Raw genomic sequence first — 17,387 nt, 5'->3', positions numbered from 1 at the left:
ACGGAATTTTATAAATCTAATAATAAATATATTAATGATATAAAATCATTAAAATTGTTCACTTTTAAATTTTTTACTAACGCTACAACTCTATATATGTATATATATAAATTTTATAAAAAATATTATATATACTCCTTTTTACTAAATTTTTTTTTCACTTTTTCTTTAAAATTTTTCGTTAAAATTTAAATATCAGCTTTTAAAGAAAAAGTGAAAAAAAAAATTATGCGTTAATTTTGTCCAGGAGTATATATATATTTTATATGTAATATATATATATTAAATTCCATGGTGATACTTTTTTCAAATAAACTGATGAGAAATATGCGTGCACAATAGTTGACAATCTTGTTGACAGTCGAATTGTTGTTGACATCGGCACTTTTTAAATTTTAATCCCTGAAGAGAAGAAATCTATCGACAAATTGACAGGTAAAGCACGAATATGTGTCTGTCGATCCTTCGAAACTTTGTTTGCTTCAATGTTGCCTCGGCTGCGAAGCATAGTAGACGAAGAAATCAATTCTGTCATTTGCCAATCGAAAGGTTAACTTAAAGCCACTGTATCTACGCATCAAGCAAATCAAATAGAAAATATATTGTAAGAAAATTATGCCAATCATAATCGAAAATAAAAAAAACAACGGTAAACAATACAATATCCGAAATAAAATATAGAAATAAACAATAGATAAATAGAATAATATATAAATTTTTTTTCCTCAGAATTAAAGAAAAAAATAAATTTACATATTTTTAATAAATTAAAAAATTTTTAATCCCCAATCAAGTATTAATTGGTAAATTAAAAAATTAAATTGTAATAATAAATATATATAATAATTTTATAACTCATTAAAATAAAACAAATTGTAGATTTTTATTTGCACATTTTGCACATTCAAACATTTAATATTCGCGTCCTATCGAGAAAGATAGATCTCTTTCTTACTATCCTCTTTCATATTCTACTTAAATTTTCACAGAAATTTTCGAAAATGCTGCTGAAAGATGATGATGACATTTTCTCTTTATGACGCCAAATTTAGATTATAGTTAATTTTTCTAGTCGCTATATTATTGACAGCAGAGAAACGACAATAACGTTTTGTGCGCACATACTTATACTTTAATATATGCACAACTCGCAATATCTAATCTGGCAGAATTAGAGTTATCTGTATGAATATTGCAATATGTAAATCCCTTTCTTAAACTTGCTCTGCTATCCTAACTACAACTTATCCTAACCCTTTCGGTTATCTCACTTCATCGTTTCGCAGTTCCATCGCCTCGAGCAGACCAAATATTCGCGAAGACCGTCATTAATGTTTAATGTTTAATAAGGAAATATCTCTCCCAAGAGTTGCCGCGAAACTCGAAACACGATCCTCCTCGATGAGGAAGCGACGTCCAATTTGCACCCAAACAAGAAAGTTATAGTTTAAATCTCATATCATGAAAAATCTTGCGTCATCTTCACAACAACATACAAAAAATCGTCATATATAAAAAAATTTATATACAATATGTAAATTTTTTATCATAATTAATATATAATATAAATTTTATATAAATGTAATAAATAAATAAAAAAATTACTTCCCTTTAAAATTAAAAGTAAAATTTATCATTTAAAAAAATTCTAATATTTATATGTACTTATGTATGTATATAATTATTTATCATAAAATATTTATATATTTTACGATCATAAATATTTATAATATTTATTTTCCGTTTAACTTACAAAAATGTGAAATAATTTTCTTTTTATTCTTTTTGTTCAAGTTCAATTTTGATAAGAATAATAGTAGTTATTATTAATTACTATGTTTCATTACTTGGTCCATTATGATTAAATAGAAACTTAAATTCATAAGAAAATAAGAAAAAGATAGGAGATTGCCCCTATAAATGCGTGAAGTTATTTGTCTTAATTTAATTAGTGATATATTGGATATTGCACGCAACTTACGATTAGTTTCGCCCTGACGAAACCGCCGTTGCACGATCACGGCGATTACAGTAAATCGGATTTCGAAATTGCAGTAATTGCTCGAGGACCCTCGTTGCGCTCAAGTTGTCTTCCCAATATCAGGGAAGTTTCACGTGAGGAAATCACGCTGGTATATGTCATCGATGTTCGTTATAAATTCGTGATAGATGTAAATGCATTTCCGGCGATTGCGAACTGTCGCTTTTCAAATTTCCAATGAAGATTTGATTAATTATCCGCCAGTCATTAACTTCAAAAACAATAAAATTTTAAGTTACCTCTACGCGTCGTGACAAGCTGGAACATCTAAAAGAATATATTTCAAATTTTACTGCTTTTTGTTGAAAGTATCAATTTTTAATAATATGTATTATACATTTATTATTTAACATTAACATATTTTAGATATTAGTTAAGGAAAGAACATTTATTTTAAACATTAATAATTATATTAAATTTAATCTAGATTAATAAAAATACAATATTAAAATATAACAAAAGACATTAAAATGAAAACAGGAAAATATAAAACAAACAGCATATTAAAAAAGTAAAAAACTTTAATATTAAGTTTAAAAAGTGAGATTCCATAATTATATTAAAATTAAACATTACATTAAACTTGGTAAAGTTGTATTAATAGTATACTTAGTTTAAATGTCTTATATAATATAAATCATTGATATATTTTAATTGAAAAATTTATCAATATATCGATAAAAAAAGAAATTAATAGAAAAATTCGTCACAAATGATCCGTAAATATATCAGTAATAGAATGCTATAATTATACATCGAAACTTAAATTCTCGATTCATCGCTCTGATGCTAAAAGAGCCGGAAGAAATCCTAAATTATACGTTTGTAATCATGAATATGAAACGAAGCGGTATCAAGAAAGCGAAGGAGAAATCGTTGATGGGACGTTTTCGTCATAACGATCGTGTCTCGCCGTTAATAATACAGTCAGCTGTATTTACAGATAACACGCTTGTAAGACTACATGTGGCATATATAACGCCCAATGTACAATTGTAATTTCGACGTCCACCATTACGATGAGTAGCTTCGAGATGGGGATGAAAGTTTCCGTGAAAAAAGCATCATTATCCGCATCCACGTGGGATTTATTGCCTCGTTTTTTGCTCCTTCGTGATAAACCGACATCGTTTTCATCATATTATCAAATGTACAAAAAGAATAATCAAACATAAAGACAGTTCAAGAGAAATTAATGTATACATATAAACACACTCATTATTTTGTATTTAACCTTAAAACCTTAAAAGTTTGATTCAATATTCCTTTAACGTACACATATTTATTTGAACTTAACTTTAAAGTCATAAGAATAACCTTTTTCGTTAATTTGATTGAGTTAATGTTTAATCTCATTATTTTATTGCAAAAAAATGTTTATGATTCTAATATAATTGATAAATTTATTTTCCCATTTTTATTAAAAAAAAAATCAATTTGTCTTTTAATTAACTGTATATATTTTTAATATATTTCTTCCTTAAATTCAAAAACAGATTATATTCATCATAGTTTAGTAATCGAGAAACAGTGAATATGATTAAATCTCAAAAAATGCACAGAATTTCGCGAATAATATAAAAATTATAGAGACTTAAATTATTTTAAGTGTGAATTATGTCATTTCTCTAACTTAAATTAGTTTAAATCATAGGAAGCAATTGCGATAACTTGACAACTTGGATCACAATGGATAAATACAATTGAATTTGGAATGACGTTTAAGTGTGACATTTTTATACATAAAGATATAAATTTTATATCTAAAGATTTATATCTAAAGATCTCTAATTTGCTTCAAAAATAAGAACTTGAGTTGCCATCATAGTGAGAAACGATCGTCAAAACCGATGAATTTATCAATAGACCTTCATAAATAGACTCTTAACATGATATTGCGACTTCCTGTCTGGGATGGAAGTCAGTGAGCCTCCGGACGAGGAGGTAAACCATTCAATATTCAGAAATCTTTCTTCGAGCCTCGAAGACGTCTCTCATTTTCAAGACAATCCGCCGGACATTATCACCGAATCAAGCAACGTCATATTAATCGCCTTCAAAGGCATCATAATGATCGGCATCATCATCACCGCTTTATTAGGCAACGCATTGGTGATCGCAAGTGTCAGGAGACACCGAAGGTTACGAGTGCCCACTAATCGCTACGTAGTGTCCTTGGCAATGGCAGATTTTTTAGTGGCAGTATGCGCTATGACATTCAACGCTTCCGTCGAACTTTTCGGGGGCAAATGGCTGCTAGGAAGCATTATGTGCGACGTATGGAATTCGATGGATGTATATTTCAGCACCGCCAGCATCCTTCATCTTTGTTGTATTAGCGTCGATAGATATTATGCGATAGTCAGACCGCTCGAGTATCCGGCCATAATGAGAACTGTGACAGTTACTGCCATGCTAAGCAGCGCTTGGATATTACCTGCCCTCATCAGCTTCATACCCATCTTCATGGGCTGGTATACCACACAGCAGCACCTGGATTTTCGCAGGAAAAATCCACAGGTAGCGAAGTCCGACGCGATAATTTAACTTCAGAGTTTAAAAGTGTTGATTTATTATGATTCCGCCAATTTTCTTTTGTTCTTAATCATAATTGACACCTCACATCATTCATAAAATGTTGTTTCTTTAAATTACAATATTTGATAAATATTTGCTATTTTAATTTATCAAGCTTTTGGAGAAAAAATAATTAAAATTTTTTGGAAAATTGCTCTACTTATAAAAATTCTATAGACATTTAATTATAATTTGAAAGCGTAAATTTATCAATTTCCTTATTAAATTTCATTATCGAAACACGGATATCGTTCTTCTGCCACTTCGAAATCTAGAATCAATAAAATAACATCTCGAACGGATATACTCTCAGAGCAAATCAAAATATTATTTTGTAAACCGTCTAAAATCTTCATTTATCAAAGGACTTTTGGTTTTTTGCTTATCGCGCTCTTTTTTACAAATTATATGAGATGATATATATAAAAAAGATTTTTCATTTTTCTTTAATTCTCCATAGTTTTAATTGCACTCCTATTTTATATTATTAATTTAATTATCGTTTTCCCGATCTGTTATCTACAAATTACTCACTCGACACATTCGTGACATTGACTATTTTATTTAAGAGATATAGACACCATAAAAAAATTAACATCTGTGTTACAGAGTTTATCAAAACACTTTAGAAAAAATTAACAATCAACATCGATGATTATTTTCCAGAATACAAATTTTTCATTCGTAGAAATATTTGGGTTTTATCGTAATAACTCAATAGTACAAATGTGTTGTATAATTCTATGATATATAGATTTTGAAAAAAAGAATAATTTCTAAATATACACATACATATGCACATATTTTATATATTAAAAAATTTGAAATATAATTTATATGTGAATATGAAAGTATAAAATTTTTATGATAGAAAAAGATTTAGATAATTATCTAAAATTATTCGATAACGAAATTACTGGAATAGTAGCAAAGTATTAAAACAGAAACACACAGTTGTAAAAATAAAAAGATATGTGTCGTTGATATTTCGTATTTGATAGCGAGGATAAAGTGCAATATATATAATATTATGTATGATGTGATTTGTATCAATTATTACTTACCTATATTAGAGCCGTGAACTATTGATTTCTACTCGATATAATTTATCGTCGCAAAACTGCCAAACCAGGCATACTAAAGCTCATTTATCTCTCTCACAAAACTTTTATCAACTATTATAAGTTAATTACGATTTTCTTTCTCTCGTAATAATTACCGAGATTCGGATTTTCACTGATCTTCAAAAATAGAATCAAACTAATCGCTATATTTATCACATACACTTCCAATTAATGTTTCTTATTTTCACAATTGACTGTATTAATATCATATCTATCTCAACAGGGGGGAAAATCAATTGAGTATCGTAATTTGTATTTACTATCGTTTTCTCAACTGGCGTCAATGTAGTTATTTACAATATTCTTTGCAATAAAAATATCAATTAGAATTTAATGAATTTCCAAACAAAATTGTTATATTTTCTCTCCAAATAATACATTTTATGGTTAAATTCTCTCGTAATTTGTATTGTATTACCATTTCTTTAACTGGTATTGATATAATTATTTACATTCCTCTTTGCAATATCAATTTAAAATTTAATGAATTTTCAGATATAACATCAAATTAATTGTTATAGAATATTAATTAATTATTATATTTATCTTCTCTTCAATTAAAATATTTTTATGATTGAGTTTTTGTAATTCTAGTCATTACAAAAACTGTAGGCTGTTATTTCGGATAATATCAATCATTTAATTATAAAGGAATTAATTACACATCATAATTTATATCAATAATACCATATCGTGTTTGAAAATCAATTATATAAAAGCTAGTAAAAATTAATCATGTTTAAAAAAATGTTATTTTCAAAGTCTTTATAATTAATCGTGTATAATTAGTGTGAGTTATTTCCTTCCTTGAAAAAAGCAATTTATTAGCGTTGGAGTTCTAGTGATAAATCAGCTGCGGTGTCACAGCAGTCTCTAAGAAGCACAAGAAATTTAAGAATCTTAAAACGAAAAAGCAAATCGACATGAAGCGAAGAAAGAGAGCATATTTTCTAAAAGAGTGCATATGCTCTAAAATTTCCCTATAAAAACATTTCAAATTTTTAACTTTTTAGTGGCTTATTCTAGCAATTCTTTAATAATTTTGACGATTCCTCTTTCAATTTTATTCATAGATAACTATTATATTATTAAGGCTGCTATTATTGATAACAATAGGCTATCTATCTTCAATTCGTTTAATCTTAGATTTATTAATTGTATGTTAAATCTATTGCGCTTTTTTTTATTTTTAACAATTTTTAGGAAATTGAGTTTACGCAGAACTCCCTTTCATTGATAGAATCCTAAGTTATTTAGAAATTTTTCTAAAACTATAAGTTTTTTATTCCGTAAAACCCTGGACGGTGCACTTATAATTCAAAAAAGAAATACTGACAACATATAATTCTACACGTTTCGCACGATTGAAAGCTTTCGGCTTCTTAGATCTGCATGTTCGTGGTGAATCGTCCGTACGCGGTGATCAGTTCCTGCGTGTCCTTCTGGATCCCGGGTATCGTGATGATCATCATGTACTGCAAGATCTACAAGGAGGCGGTCAGGCAGAGAGCGGCCCTCAGTAGGGCGTCCAGCAGCACGATATTGAACAGCGTTCACGCGCGCCGTTCCTCTGGCGGCTCCAGGCATCACTCCAGGACGTCGCATCAGTTGCTGTTGCATCCAAGCGATGTTAGCGATTACGGAAGACCGCTCTCTTATAGAGCATCGGCGGCGGAGCTCAACGTCGAAAATGGTGAGTGCAAAAAAAACCAGGCAGAGACAAAAAAATCAACTAAAATAATATAAAATAAAATTTAAAAAAGAGAATAAAAGAAAAATAACATGAAATGGAAAAAGAAAAAAAAGAAAAAAATTGAAAAAATAAAATGTATATATAAAATAAAAAAATCATACAAAAAAGATTGTGATTTAACAAAGAAAATATAAATTTATTTAATGTGTTTTGAGAAATTTGGTTTGGAAATATCTATAAAATATAAGATATAAATAAATAGAAATGTGAAAAGAAATGCTGAGAGAAGTGCTAAAGAAAATGTTGTGAGATTTCGATGCCAAATCTTGCACACCGAATGTACAGAAAGCAGTCAAGCGAAAATGGTGTCCCTCAATTATCGGTGAAATTGAGCGGTGGCGAATTCAATTGCGTTTCCCTTCCCATCCGTCTCTCGTCCAAAAAGCCTTAATGCACGTTTCAACCGACGTGCACAAAGCGAAGATTATTACTTTAGCCCGCGGCGATTTGCCTTTTTCTCTCGCTACGGTCGATACGTCGAAACCAACCGTATAATCATCGGTCCAAAGAGAAATTTCGTCCGAATTTCGTGGCCAAATGACACGCAGTGTAAAACTGCACGGCCATTATGCTGGTCGTTAATGATACAAAGAACATTAATGAAACTCTCTCGACACGTGGATTACACACCCCCTAGCATACACATACACGCAATATTTCATTATAACAATAATAAACTCTTAGTTTTTTTCATGCGTACATTTTAAAAATAATATTAAAAATTTAATACATATTATTATTATTATTATTTTTAAAAAACCTAGAACTATAGAAATCTATTGTATAATACATTATTTTTAAAACATTTTTCAAAATATAACAAAAAATTAAAAATTATGTATAACGTATAAAAACCATATAAAAATAATATAACAAATTAATATTTTTATTTGAATAATTTTTAATTTGTTTTAAATAATTTCATTAAAATGTAAAAGTTTTTTTAAGTATGATTATATTCTTAAAAATGTTAATACTATAATGAAATAATCCATATTGAAATTGTAATGAATAAGTTAATCGACGAGATGTAACGAGATCCACGAGAAATTTGTTTCCATATCAGTTAAAAGCACCCATAATTCAACTTAATTTAACAATGATAGAAGTATTCACGACGAGTACATGAAGATCGATAAAGCGTTTAATTAACCTTTAAATGGTAAATTGTTGGAAATCTCGATAAGCAAGCGATTATACAAGGCTGTCAGAATCCGATTTTGAAATAAATGTAAATATCATCTGCTGTCATAAATATGATATATAGTATGTTCTAGAAACTTTAAATATTAACAGTTGTGACTTTGGAGACAGATTCTTCGAAGAATTCGAAATAAATTTATTTCTTTAATAAAACTTCTATAGAAAATAATAAATTAGTTACATTTTTTAAGTATCTAATATTTATACATATAAATTAATACAAAATAAAACTCATATAAAAACGAAATTTAGTACTAAAAGATTAATAAAGTTAATGAAAACAAAATTTAATATTAAAAAATTTTAATAAAATAAAATTTTAAATAAATAAATATTGATATATGTAATTTCTCACAATAAAAATTTGTTATTTGCCTACATGCCTAAATTAGGTATATTTTATTTATAAGTTTTCTTATATTTTTAATATCATATAAATCTATTATACAAAAGATAAGTAAGTAAAAATTTAATTTTAATTAAAATACCAAGTTATTTTGTGAAATTATAAATGGATATTTAAAGTTATAATTTTGTAAATTTAATATTATTCTTAGTCTTAACTATTATAAGTTTTTCAAAAATTTGTATATTAATTTTCATAGATTAAGTTTTTATAGATTAAATTATTTATTTAATATCATTAAGTAAACTATCTCTAATTAACTTTCTAGAATTTTAAGTTTCTTTCGATTAATTTAAATCTATATCTTTTATACAATATTGATATTTTTTATATAATATTGATATTTCCTGAGATATTACAATGCAAAATATCTTATTTCAAATTACTTTTCTTTATATAGTTGCGACCATGAAAAGAAGTCTGCAATGGGTAAGTTTTGACATAAATCATATTGCAACGCGGATTGGAATTTATTTTCAGAGCATCTTTATCTTGTAAAGTTTTATATTACAGACTTTATTCTATGAATGTATCTGACACAAAATATAACGTATTGATTGATATGCTGTCATTATGGCATTAATGTTATAAACGCCATTTGTTCGCATTAGAAAGCGATTGCAAACGCGAGTTTAGTGTCGAAGCGAATTAATCGTCTATATTATTATATACATGCACAATACCTCGTCCCGATCGACATCATTCACAATGACACTGACGCAGTATTCTGTTCAAAATGCACGTCCCGACGGATTTTCCGGTTGTTATTTTCTCCATTCTGAAAAAGAATGACGACAGCTCCGTAAGAGAAAAACAAAAATTTGTGTATATTTTTTGCAACGTTTTATATCTGATCGCGTAGAAAAAAGCGTGAAAATTCAACGTCACCACGGATTTTCCGCAAATGCGTTTTGCGACTTGCACGTGGCAAGAATTGCGGTGGAGTTGCGGTGGATTTACTGAATACAAAAACTATATATATATATCGCGTTTATTAAATAGAGAGAATAATAGTTTCTTAAGATCGAAAAATATAATAATTTTTCAGTCAGAAAAATTATTAAAAAAGAAGAGAGAGGAGGGAAAGAAAAAAGGATATGTGCCTTTATATAAATATAAAATATGATATATAAAAATGGTTTTTTAATTTTTTGTACACATATTTCGCATTTTTTTAGCAATAGCTCAAATATCTATTAGCTGCATATACGGAGTGATTTTTACAAAATAGCTTTATTTATACCGTTTATTACTATAAATTTTTATGACAAGTTTTCATGTTAATGAACTGTCCATTTAATAATGACTTTTCTTTCACTAAATTCTGCGTATTTTCGAAACGATAAATAAATGTGCAGTATAAACAATAATTTACATAAAATAATGCAAATTTGTAAAAAATTTAAAATACGTTAAATTTAAAAAACTTTAGAAGTTAGAAAAAGAACCGCGGCAATATTTTTAAAATAAAAAAATAAGTGATAAATTAGATTTATAAAAATGTCAAATATACCATATCTAATTAAATATTTTCTACATATCAATACTTCTAGAATAAAATAATTATCAAATTATAATTGTAAGAAAAATGCAATATATTTAATAAAGAACAATAAAAGTTCAAAATTGCATCCTCTCAACAACAATCTTAAAGAAACTTAAAAACTGAAAAATTTTATTACATATATTTTCTCTCTAAATAATAAATATTTTCATATAAGTTTATGTCAACTGCTAAATTACATTTTCAATATTTATCCAAGAATTCGGCTGTCATCGATTTCATAAATAATTTCATCTCGTAAAAAATAGCACAAGCACAAGCGGAAAATTTACGGTTAGAGTAAAATGTTTATCATAGACATGAAAATAAACTCGCATTTCGATCAGTTTCGCATCCTCTTTAATACTCTAGCGCGATATTACATTTCTCGCAATTCTCGCATCCTCAAAGCGACATGCTTGAAAGTTCGCGACAGTTCTCTCTCTATCTCTCTCTTCTCTCTCAAGTTACGTCCAATCGTTTCGCTCGTGAAAATAACGTGGGGAAGTCGTGTTTCTAATTCTGACATGTAATCCGTAGAGTAGCGTAGTGGAGCTTACTAGTTGTTTGCGAGCCAAGTATGAACACGTCTAGTAATAGATCATGTAATCTAGTAATAGATCATCCTCAACAATGCATCATGTTATACTCTACACGGCGATAGTGCCAATAACGTTGAATGAAATATAAAATAACTGCATATGATCTCTCTCTCTCTCTCTCATTTCCTATAATAAATTTTATAATTTTCAAATAATAAAATAAATTTCTATGCTAACATGGAAAATATAAGTGAATCTAATTAATATTATCAAATTCTAAATAATACTGATAAGATACTATATAAATAAATCTTTATATTAAAAAATAAAATTCTACAAATAATTTTATAAATCTATATCGCAATTCTAAATAATAAAATAAATTTCTGTATAATACAACATGTCAAAATTTTCTAAATAATTTTTGAATTAATAAAATAAAATCGTAAGTAATATTAAATAATAAAATAAAATTCTATAAATGAATAAATATTATGAGTATTATGAGTATATTACAGAGACTCTCTGTTCTTTTTTTCTTTATGTCTAAATTTAAACATTTAACAAAGTTCTTCTTTTAATGAAAGTAATTCTATAAAAATTTAACGGTTTATAAAAATGGCTATTTTTTTAAATAAAATGCCGTTATGAAAAGTCTATATATAAGTTCATAACGTAATTTATTTTAATTGTTCCGACAGAATGTAAATGTATCATAACAGAAAATTGCAATAATTGTCGAGATACTCCCACGCAAAGATATTTTAAATGTCACTCGTTTTTAAAATACTTCTACACCATATTCGTAGTAAAAAATTTCAAAGATTTTTTCAAAAATGAATAAACACACATAGAAACTTAAATACCAACATTTTACAAATGCATTGCGATATTAAAAGAGAAAAAGAGAGATATTTGAAAACAACGCGCGATGCCGTGGAATTTTCGTTATTCAACAACTCTTTCGCTTATCCTCTCTCGCGCGTTTATCGATACTTTGCGTTCGTTTATAAAAGCACAACTAAAAATTGGCATCGCTTGCAAAATTCATAAAACATCTAACAAAAATATTTCACACCTGTGGCCGGTCCCGATCGGTACTTCGTGTTTCATCTCGTTGAAAAAAGCACTGTTTTATGAACAAGATATGAAAACATAAGATATATATTAAGCTGTCTAAGCAAAATTATTAAAACAAGTAGTAAATAATATGTGAAAATAATTTACTATTTTTTGCTATTTTTTGCTTTTAAAAATAATTTTTTGCTTCAATTAAAAAGTTACGAAAGACTAGATAGTTTAAATTAGCCATTATAAAAGTAGTATATATGGCAGATTTATATAATGAGTTAAATGTACATTTTTTAAACTTATTTCGCGAGCAAAAAATTCAAAATCTTAAATATTTATGATATTTTAAAAGCAAATAATTCAAAGAACATTCTGATGTTACAATTATGTGGGCAACTAATTTCTTTAATGCACTTTACTCTCTTGAATGTCGTATTTTGTTCTTGGTATCATCTTAAAAGTTTGAGCAAAAAAGACATTGTTGAAAGTAAAAAGTAGCGGAAAAATGGAAAATAATTTTAATATTTTTAATTATATTTATAACAATATTTCAATATTTTTAATTATTATTAATTTTTTGCTTCAATTTATGTATACGTTACTTTTACAGTGGCTTGATAGCTTAATCTTTAAATATCTTTTATAATACTTTAATAGATGGACCAAAAGATTACTATTGAAAGCAAAAAATAGCAAAAGATTATCAAATTATTTTCATATATAATTTACGTTCTAAAAATGTGACTTATGTTAAATTACTTAATATATCTAAAAATATATCCATTACTTTATATAAAATCTTCTATGGGGAACTATATATTGCGAAGTACAGCTGCCACATTACAAGTAATTTGATTGTACCAGATTGCAATTAATTTATATGTAATGCGTGCACGCGTTACGAATATGAATCACAATAGACATAGTTTCGCACCGCAAATCGAGATGATTTCGTAACTCTATCACGATTTGCAGAACTCGCTATACAAATTACGTTTTGATTAGAATATTGCGCATTGCATGTTTATTGCCAGATGTACGTGCGTTAAAATTAGAAACCATTAGTAAACTATTTTAATTTCAAGAAAATATTTTTTTAAATTTTAGAATATTAAACAATCGTTCATTCAATTTATTGACAGTTTATTATTTTTATTATTATTATTATTTCTTATATGTGGAGAGATTTGAGATTTATGCTAAAAGAAAGATTGTATTTTATGTATATATTATGTTGAAAGATTTTATTTTTATTACTTTTAAAAATTTAAATTAATAAAATTTTACTAAAATATAAATTAAAATTGTGTATGTATGTATACTTGTGTCTTTTATATATGCATGTGTTTTATGGTTTAGAATTTTAATCTGAAATTTTTTTGGAGATTTAAAATGATAGAGATACAATACAACGTTAAAAATTAGAAATTCGATCAAACTTTATTTCGTTTCGCCACTTTTAACATTCAACTTCGAGTATCCTCGCCACCAACCCCATTAAAAGTTCGTTGAGAAGAAGTTCCACGCGAGAGGAAGTGTCGGCGATAGTTTTTAAAGCCCTCAGAAGTTGAAGACTCCGGAATTACCAATTCTCATTAAGGATCGTAATTGCGACGCAAAGAATTTGCAGTCATTAAACCACTATCGCGGAATTATTTTCGGAAGATTAATCGGTTTAATATATAGAAATAAGTTTTCTCGGAAAGCAAAACACTTCGTTTCAACCCTCTGTGACCGCAATATAAGAATCGCCATCCTCTCATCCCTCTCATTCTCTCTCAGCTTGCTGCTTGGAATTTTATTCATCTTTCTCTCTCTTTCTTTTCATCTTTCTGCTTTTCCACTTCGGTTTCGTCTCGCTCTCGCAACGCATTCACCAGATATTGAGCGAACGAGTCGCGGGCTGCTACCCCGGACGGGAGGGTGTTCCTGTCGGGGCTGGCTGGCTGGTAGCCTGCTGCAGTCGCGTTCACTGACCTACCTCAGCCCGCTGCTGGGTCGAGAGATCGAGTCTGTCCTTTTCGCAATGTTGTGTTACTCTCCGATTCAACTTCATCTCTTGTTGGTTTATTTATGGGATCGAATTCAAAATAAATAAAAATAAACTATCTATGTATTTCATCAAGATCCAATACTAAATCATCCAGCGTTTATGTTCTTAACAAACCCCTTGTCTATAATCTTTAATTTATCAAAAGAGCTTTGATATTTCTATTCCTGGTTCAAGAGAAATTTATAATAATTATAAATTTTTCCATTCATTCTAACTTTTGAAAACAATAAAACTATCATAAGATATAAAATGAGAAAAAATAGTAAAATTATTGGATTTAAAATAAATTATATAAATTTTTTAAGCACTTTTTATAAAATAAATTTTATGAATACTGACATTACAGGTATACATTCTATATAAACCTGTGTCGACATTTTCGTCGAGGTAAAATCATCCCTAAATCTTGAATATAAAAAAGAAATATTTGCCAGTGGTTTGTTGGGATACCCTCATCGAATAAGTGAGATAAAACTTGGGATCACTTTTTTATAGTCAGTAAAGCTTGAGAACTTTGGCACTAGTGCGTAGGAAGCCATATTCTCACTGAAATTACATATGTTTCTTGCCAACAAAAGACCCTATGAATTTTTTGGCACCTATATTCATCAATATTTGCTTATAAAATAAAAAGAGATAAAACAGTAGATAAACAAAAGCGATCCATTTATATGTCGTATATCGATCTTTACAAACTTATGATATTCTTATTTAATGCGAAACCTTGACGTCATTGAGACTAAAACGAAAACAGATCCTAGTGTTATATTCGATGTCAAAATATATTTTTGCAAAGATAAAAAATATATATTTGCTTCATAAATATATTTTTAATTTTCCTAATATCTAAATACATTAATATTTTCATATGCATGTATGTGTAAGAATTTTTAATTAATATTTAAATATCTAATATATTTTTCTAATCTTACTTGATCTGGATCACTTCTGCTTGATTTGAGATTAGACATTTATCCTGAAGAAAATTGTCGTACAAGCTAATGCATCTCTGCGTGGCTCTGCTCCGGATTACGATTTCTCGTTCAGCAAAATGAACAGCGCTAGATCAGCTGCCGTTTTATACGATTCATCATTCCGGATATCCATGAGAAGGGCTCCGATCTTTTTCATTTTCTATTTTACGACTCTCGCAGAGCCATAATGTGTGTCTATCGATGATAAAAGCGTGGCGGTTAAATGAAAAGCTTATTGGCAGGCGAATCGATCGTGAAGTATCGACAGCTTAACGCAATTGTGTCTAGATGAACTTCAATTTTATAGAGGCAGTCTAGAATAACATGACGAAAATTGTCTTTTAGTCTTCCGAAGAGAATACTGCCAATTTTATATCAAATTATTAAAAAATTAAAAATCTATGTGTCATGTTTTCGCAAGATATTTTTCAATCATATTCTTATTATTTTATGGATTTAATTTATTATTAGAAAGTGAAATTATTTTATATGTTCTAAGAATTATTATTTTTGTTAAAAAGAGGTTTGAAAAAACTTTTCGAAAGTGAATTTATTTCTATCCTTCATATTTTATTCAAATTTATCATTTTTATTATTATTTATAAACTATAATTTATTAAAATTTTATTAAATTTCATCAAAAAAAGATTTTTTCATTTTCATTCTCTTTGGTATTCTGTTCTTTTTAAACTACATTAAGGAATAATTCAAGAACTGCCAAGAAGAATGCTATATCGTAAATGATTTATGGCTCTTTTTTCTGCTACTGGTCTGTTACATCACGTTCAAAAGTTAGGTAGAAGTTGATTTATGATTCCGATTATTATTTATTTGCTTTCATCTCTTTTTCTAGACACGGATTTTATTCAATTTTGGCACATTATTATGTAAAGTATATGTGTATATGTATAAAAAATTTTCTTTAAATTTTATTGTATTTCTTTACACACAATTTTCGATCACGTTGTTGAATCACTTTTTATACATAAATTATATTATCAATGATGTCTATAATATTTTAATTTTTATTTTTTCGAAGAGATTTTCGCCTAAAGATCGCCCAGTCGAATCAAATCGATATACAGAACGATGACCTGATTTGCGCCGTAGGCCGCTCAACACGCCTGTTCCCTCATGACCTAATTTTGCGAAAGGCCTTTCAGAGACGTCGACATTTAGCTAAGTACATATCATTCTCGCGTGCGCATGTGTGACGCGATCTGATGCGTGCCTGTACATATATGTGTACAGTCGCGCCGGGGATATTGTTGCACCATTAAAGCGGTTATATAGAAGGCAGACGTAGACTGATTTCCGAGGACGGTGCACTTCAGTTACGTTGCACGTTGCATGCCTATTAACCTCCCGAGCGATATCACGGGGTCGAATCTCGATGCGGATTCGATTGAGCACGCGTTAAACTTCGTTCCTCCTCGAAGAACATTATCGCCGTCTCACTATTAGAGTTACCATAAGTGATTGAATCGTACACATTATTGCGACAAATGAAAAAATTATATAATTATATAATAATAGCAACAAATGAAATCTAATAATAACAAATATGTAATGATATATAATTTGTAGTAATAAAGAAAGAGGAGAAAAATGTATAAAGTTCAACACAAATTTTATCAATTTTTTCTGGATCATATTTTTTAGGTATTTTTATATTTTTACATATATTTTTATATTGTGTATAAAATTATTTAGTTTTAATCCTACAATTTTTTTTAAATTTTCAAATTTTCTAGAATTAAAATATTTTAAAAATTCTAAAAAAATCTGTAAAATTTAAAAGCTCAAACAAAATTCATAGAATTTTAGAAAAAAAACTTGAATTTTCATATAGTTATTAAAAATCAAATACCTCTATTAATTTTCTATATTCGTATTTTTATCTTGAAATATTAAACATAAATTCTTTTCGCTTGTTTTATTAAAAAAGTTTATATATATATATATATATATATATATGTGTGTATATATATATATATATAATGAAATATTATTTCTAAATTATTAAAATAAAAAACTTGGATTTTATACAGTTATCAAAAATCAGGGACTTCTAAAAGTATATATAAATGCCAATACCAT

The 17,387-nt window shown here is 27.9% G+C and overlaps 1 protein-coding gene and 1 long non-coding RNA gene across 18 annotated transcripts in view; one reads left to right on the top strand and one right to left on the bottom strand.

Moving 5' to 3' along the window:
- LOC145968516 (uncharacterized) overlaps positions 1–17,387 on the bottom strand; it is a 185,570-nt gene that overhangs the window by 96,193 nt on the left and 71,990 nt on the right. For 3 of the 9 annotated variants that reach the window (XR_014437757.1, XR_014437754.1, XR_014437762.1), the window contains one exon: positions 9,574–9,882. The exons of 2 other annotated variants lie outside the window; for them this stretch is intronic. This is a non-coding gene — a long non-coding RNA (uncharacterized LOC145968516). Of the gene's footprint in view, positions 1–6,266; positions 7,420–9,573; positions 9,883–17,387 lie in introns of those variants that run through there. 4 more of the 9 variants (XR_014437758.1, XR_014437759.1, XR_014437756.1 and 1 more) reach the window with 4 other exon arrangements.
- The window catches only part of LOC145968514 (octopamine receptor beta-1R), a 75,268-nt gene that overhangs the window by 47,247 nt on the left and 10,634 nt on the right, over positions 1–17,387 (top strand). For 3 of the 9 annotated variants that reach the window (XM_083094036.1, XM_083094035.1, XM_083094034.1), the window contains 2 exons: positions 3,696–4,561; positions 7,129–7,435. The exons of 4 other annotated variants lie outside the window; for them this stretch is intronic. In XM_083094036.1, coding sequence (XP_082950162.1) covers positions 3,956–4,561; positions 7,129–7,435 — 913 coding nt within the window. In that variant the 5' untranslated portion in view covers positions 3,696–3,955. Of the gene's footprint in view, positions 1–3,695; positions 4,562–7,128; positions 7,436–17,387 lie in introns of those variants that run through there. 2 more of the 9 variants (XM_083094040.1, XM_083094038.1) reach the window with 1 other exon arrangement.

Source organism: Camponotus vicinus, unplaced genomic scaffold (assembly GCF_025532165.1).
Source record: "Camponotus vicinus isolate PSW18456_S1 unplaced genomic scaffold, iyCamVici1.0 SCAF_3, whole genome shotgun sequence".
Classification (NCBI taxonomy): domain Eukaryota; kingdom Metazoa; phylum Arthropoda; class Insecta; order Hymenoptera; family Formicidae; genus Camponotus; species Camponotus vicinus.
The sequence above is the reverse complement of the archived record's forward strand: the minus strand, read 5'-3'. Positions and strand labels throughout refer to the sequence as shown.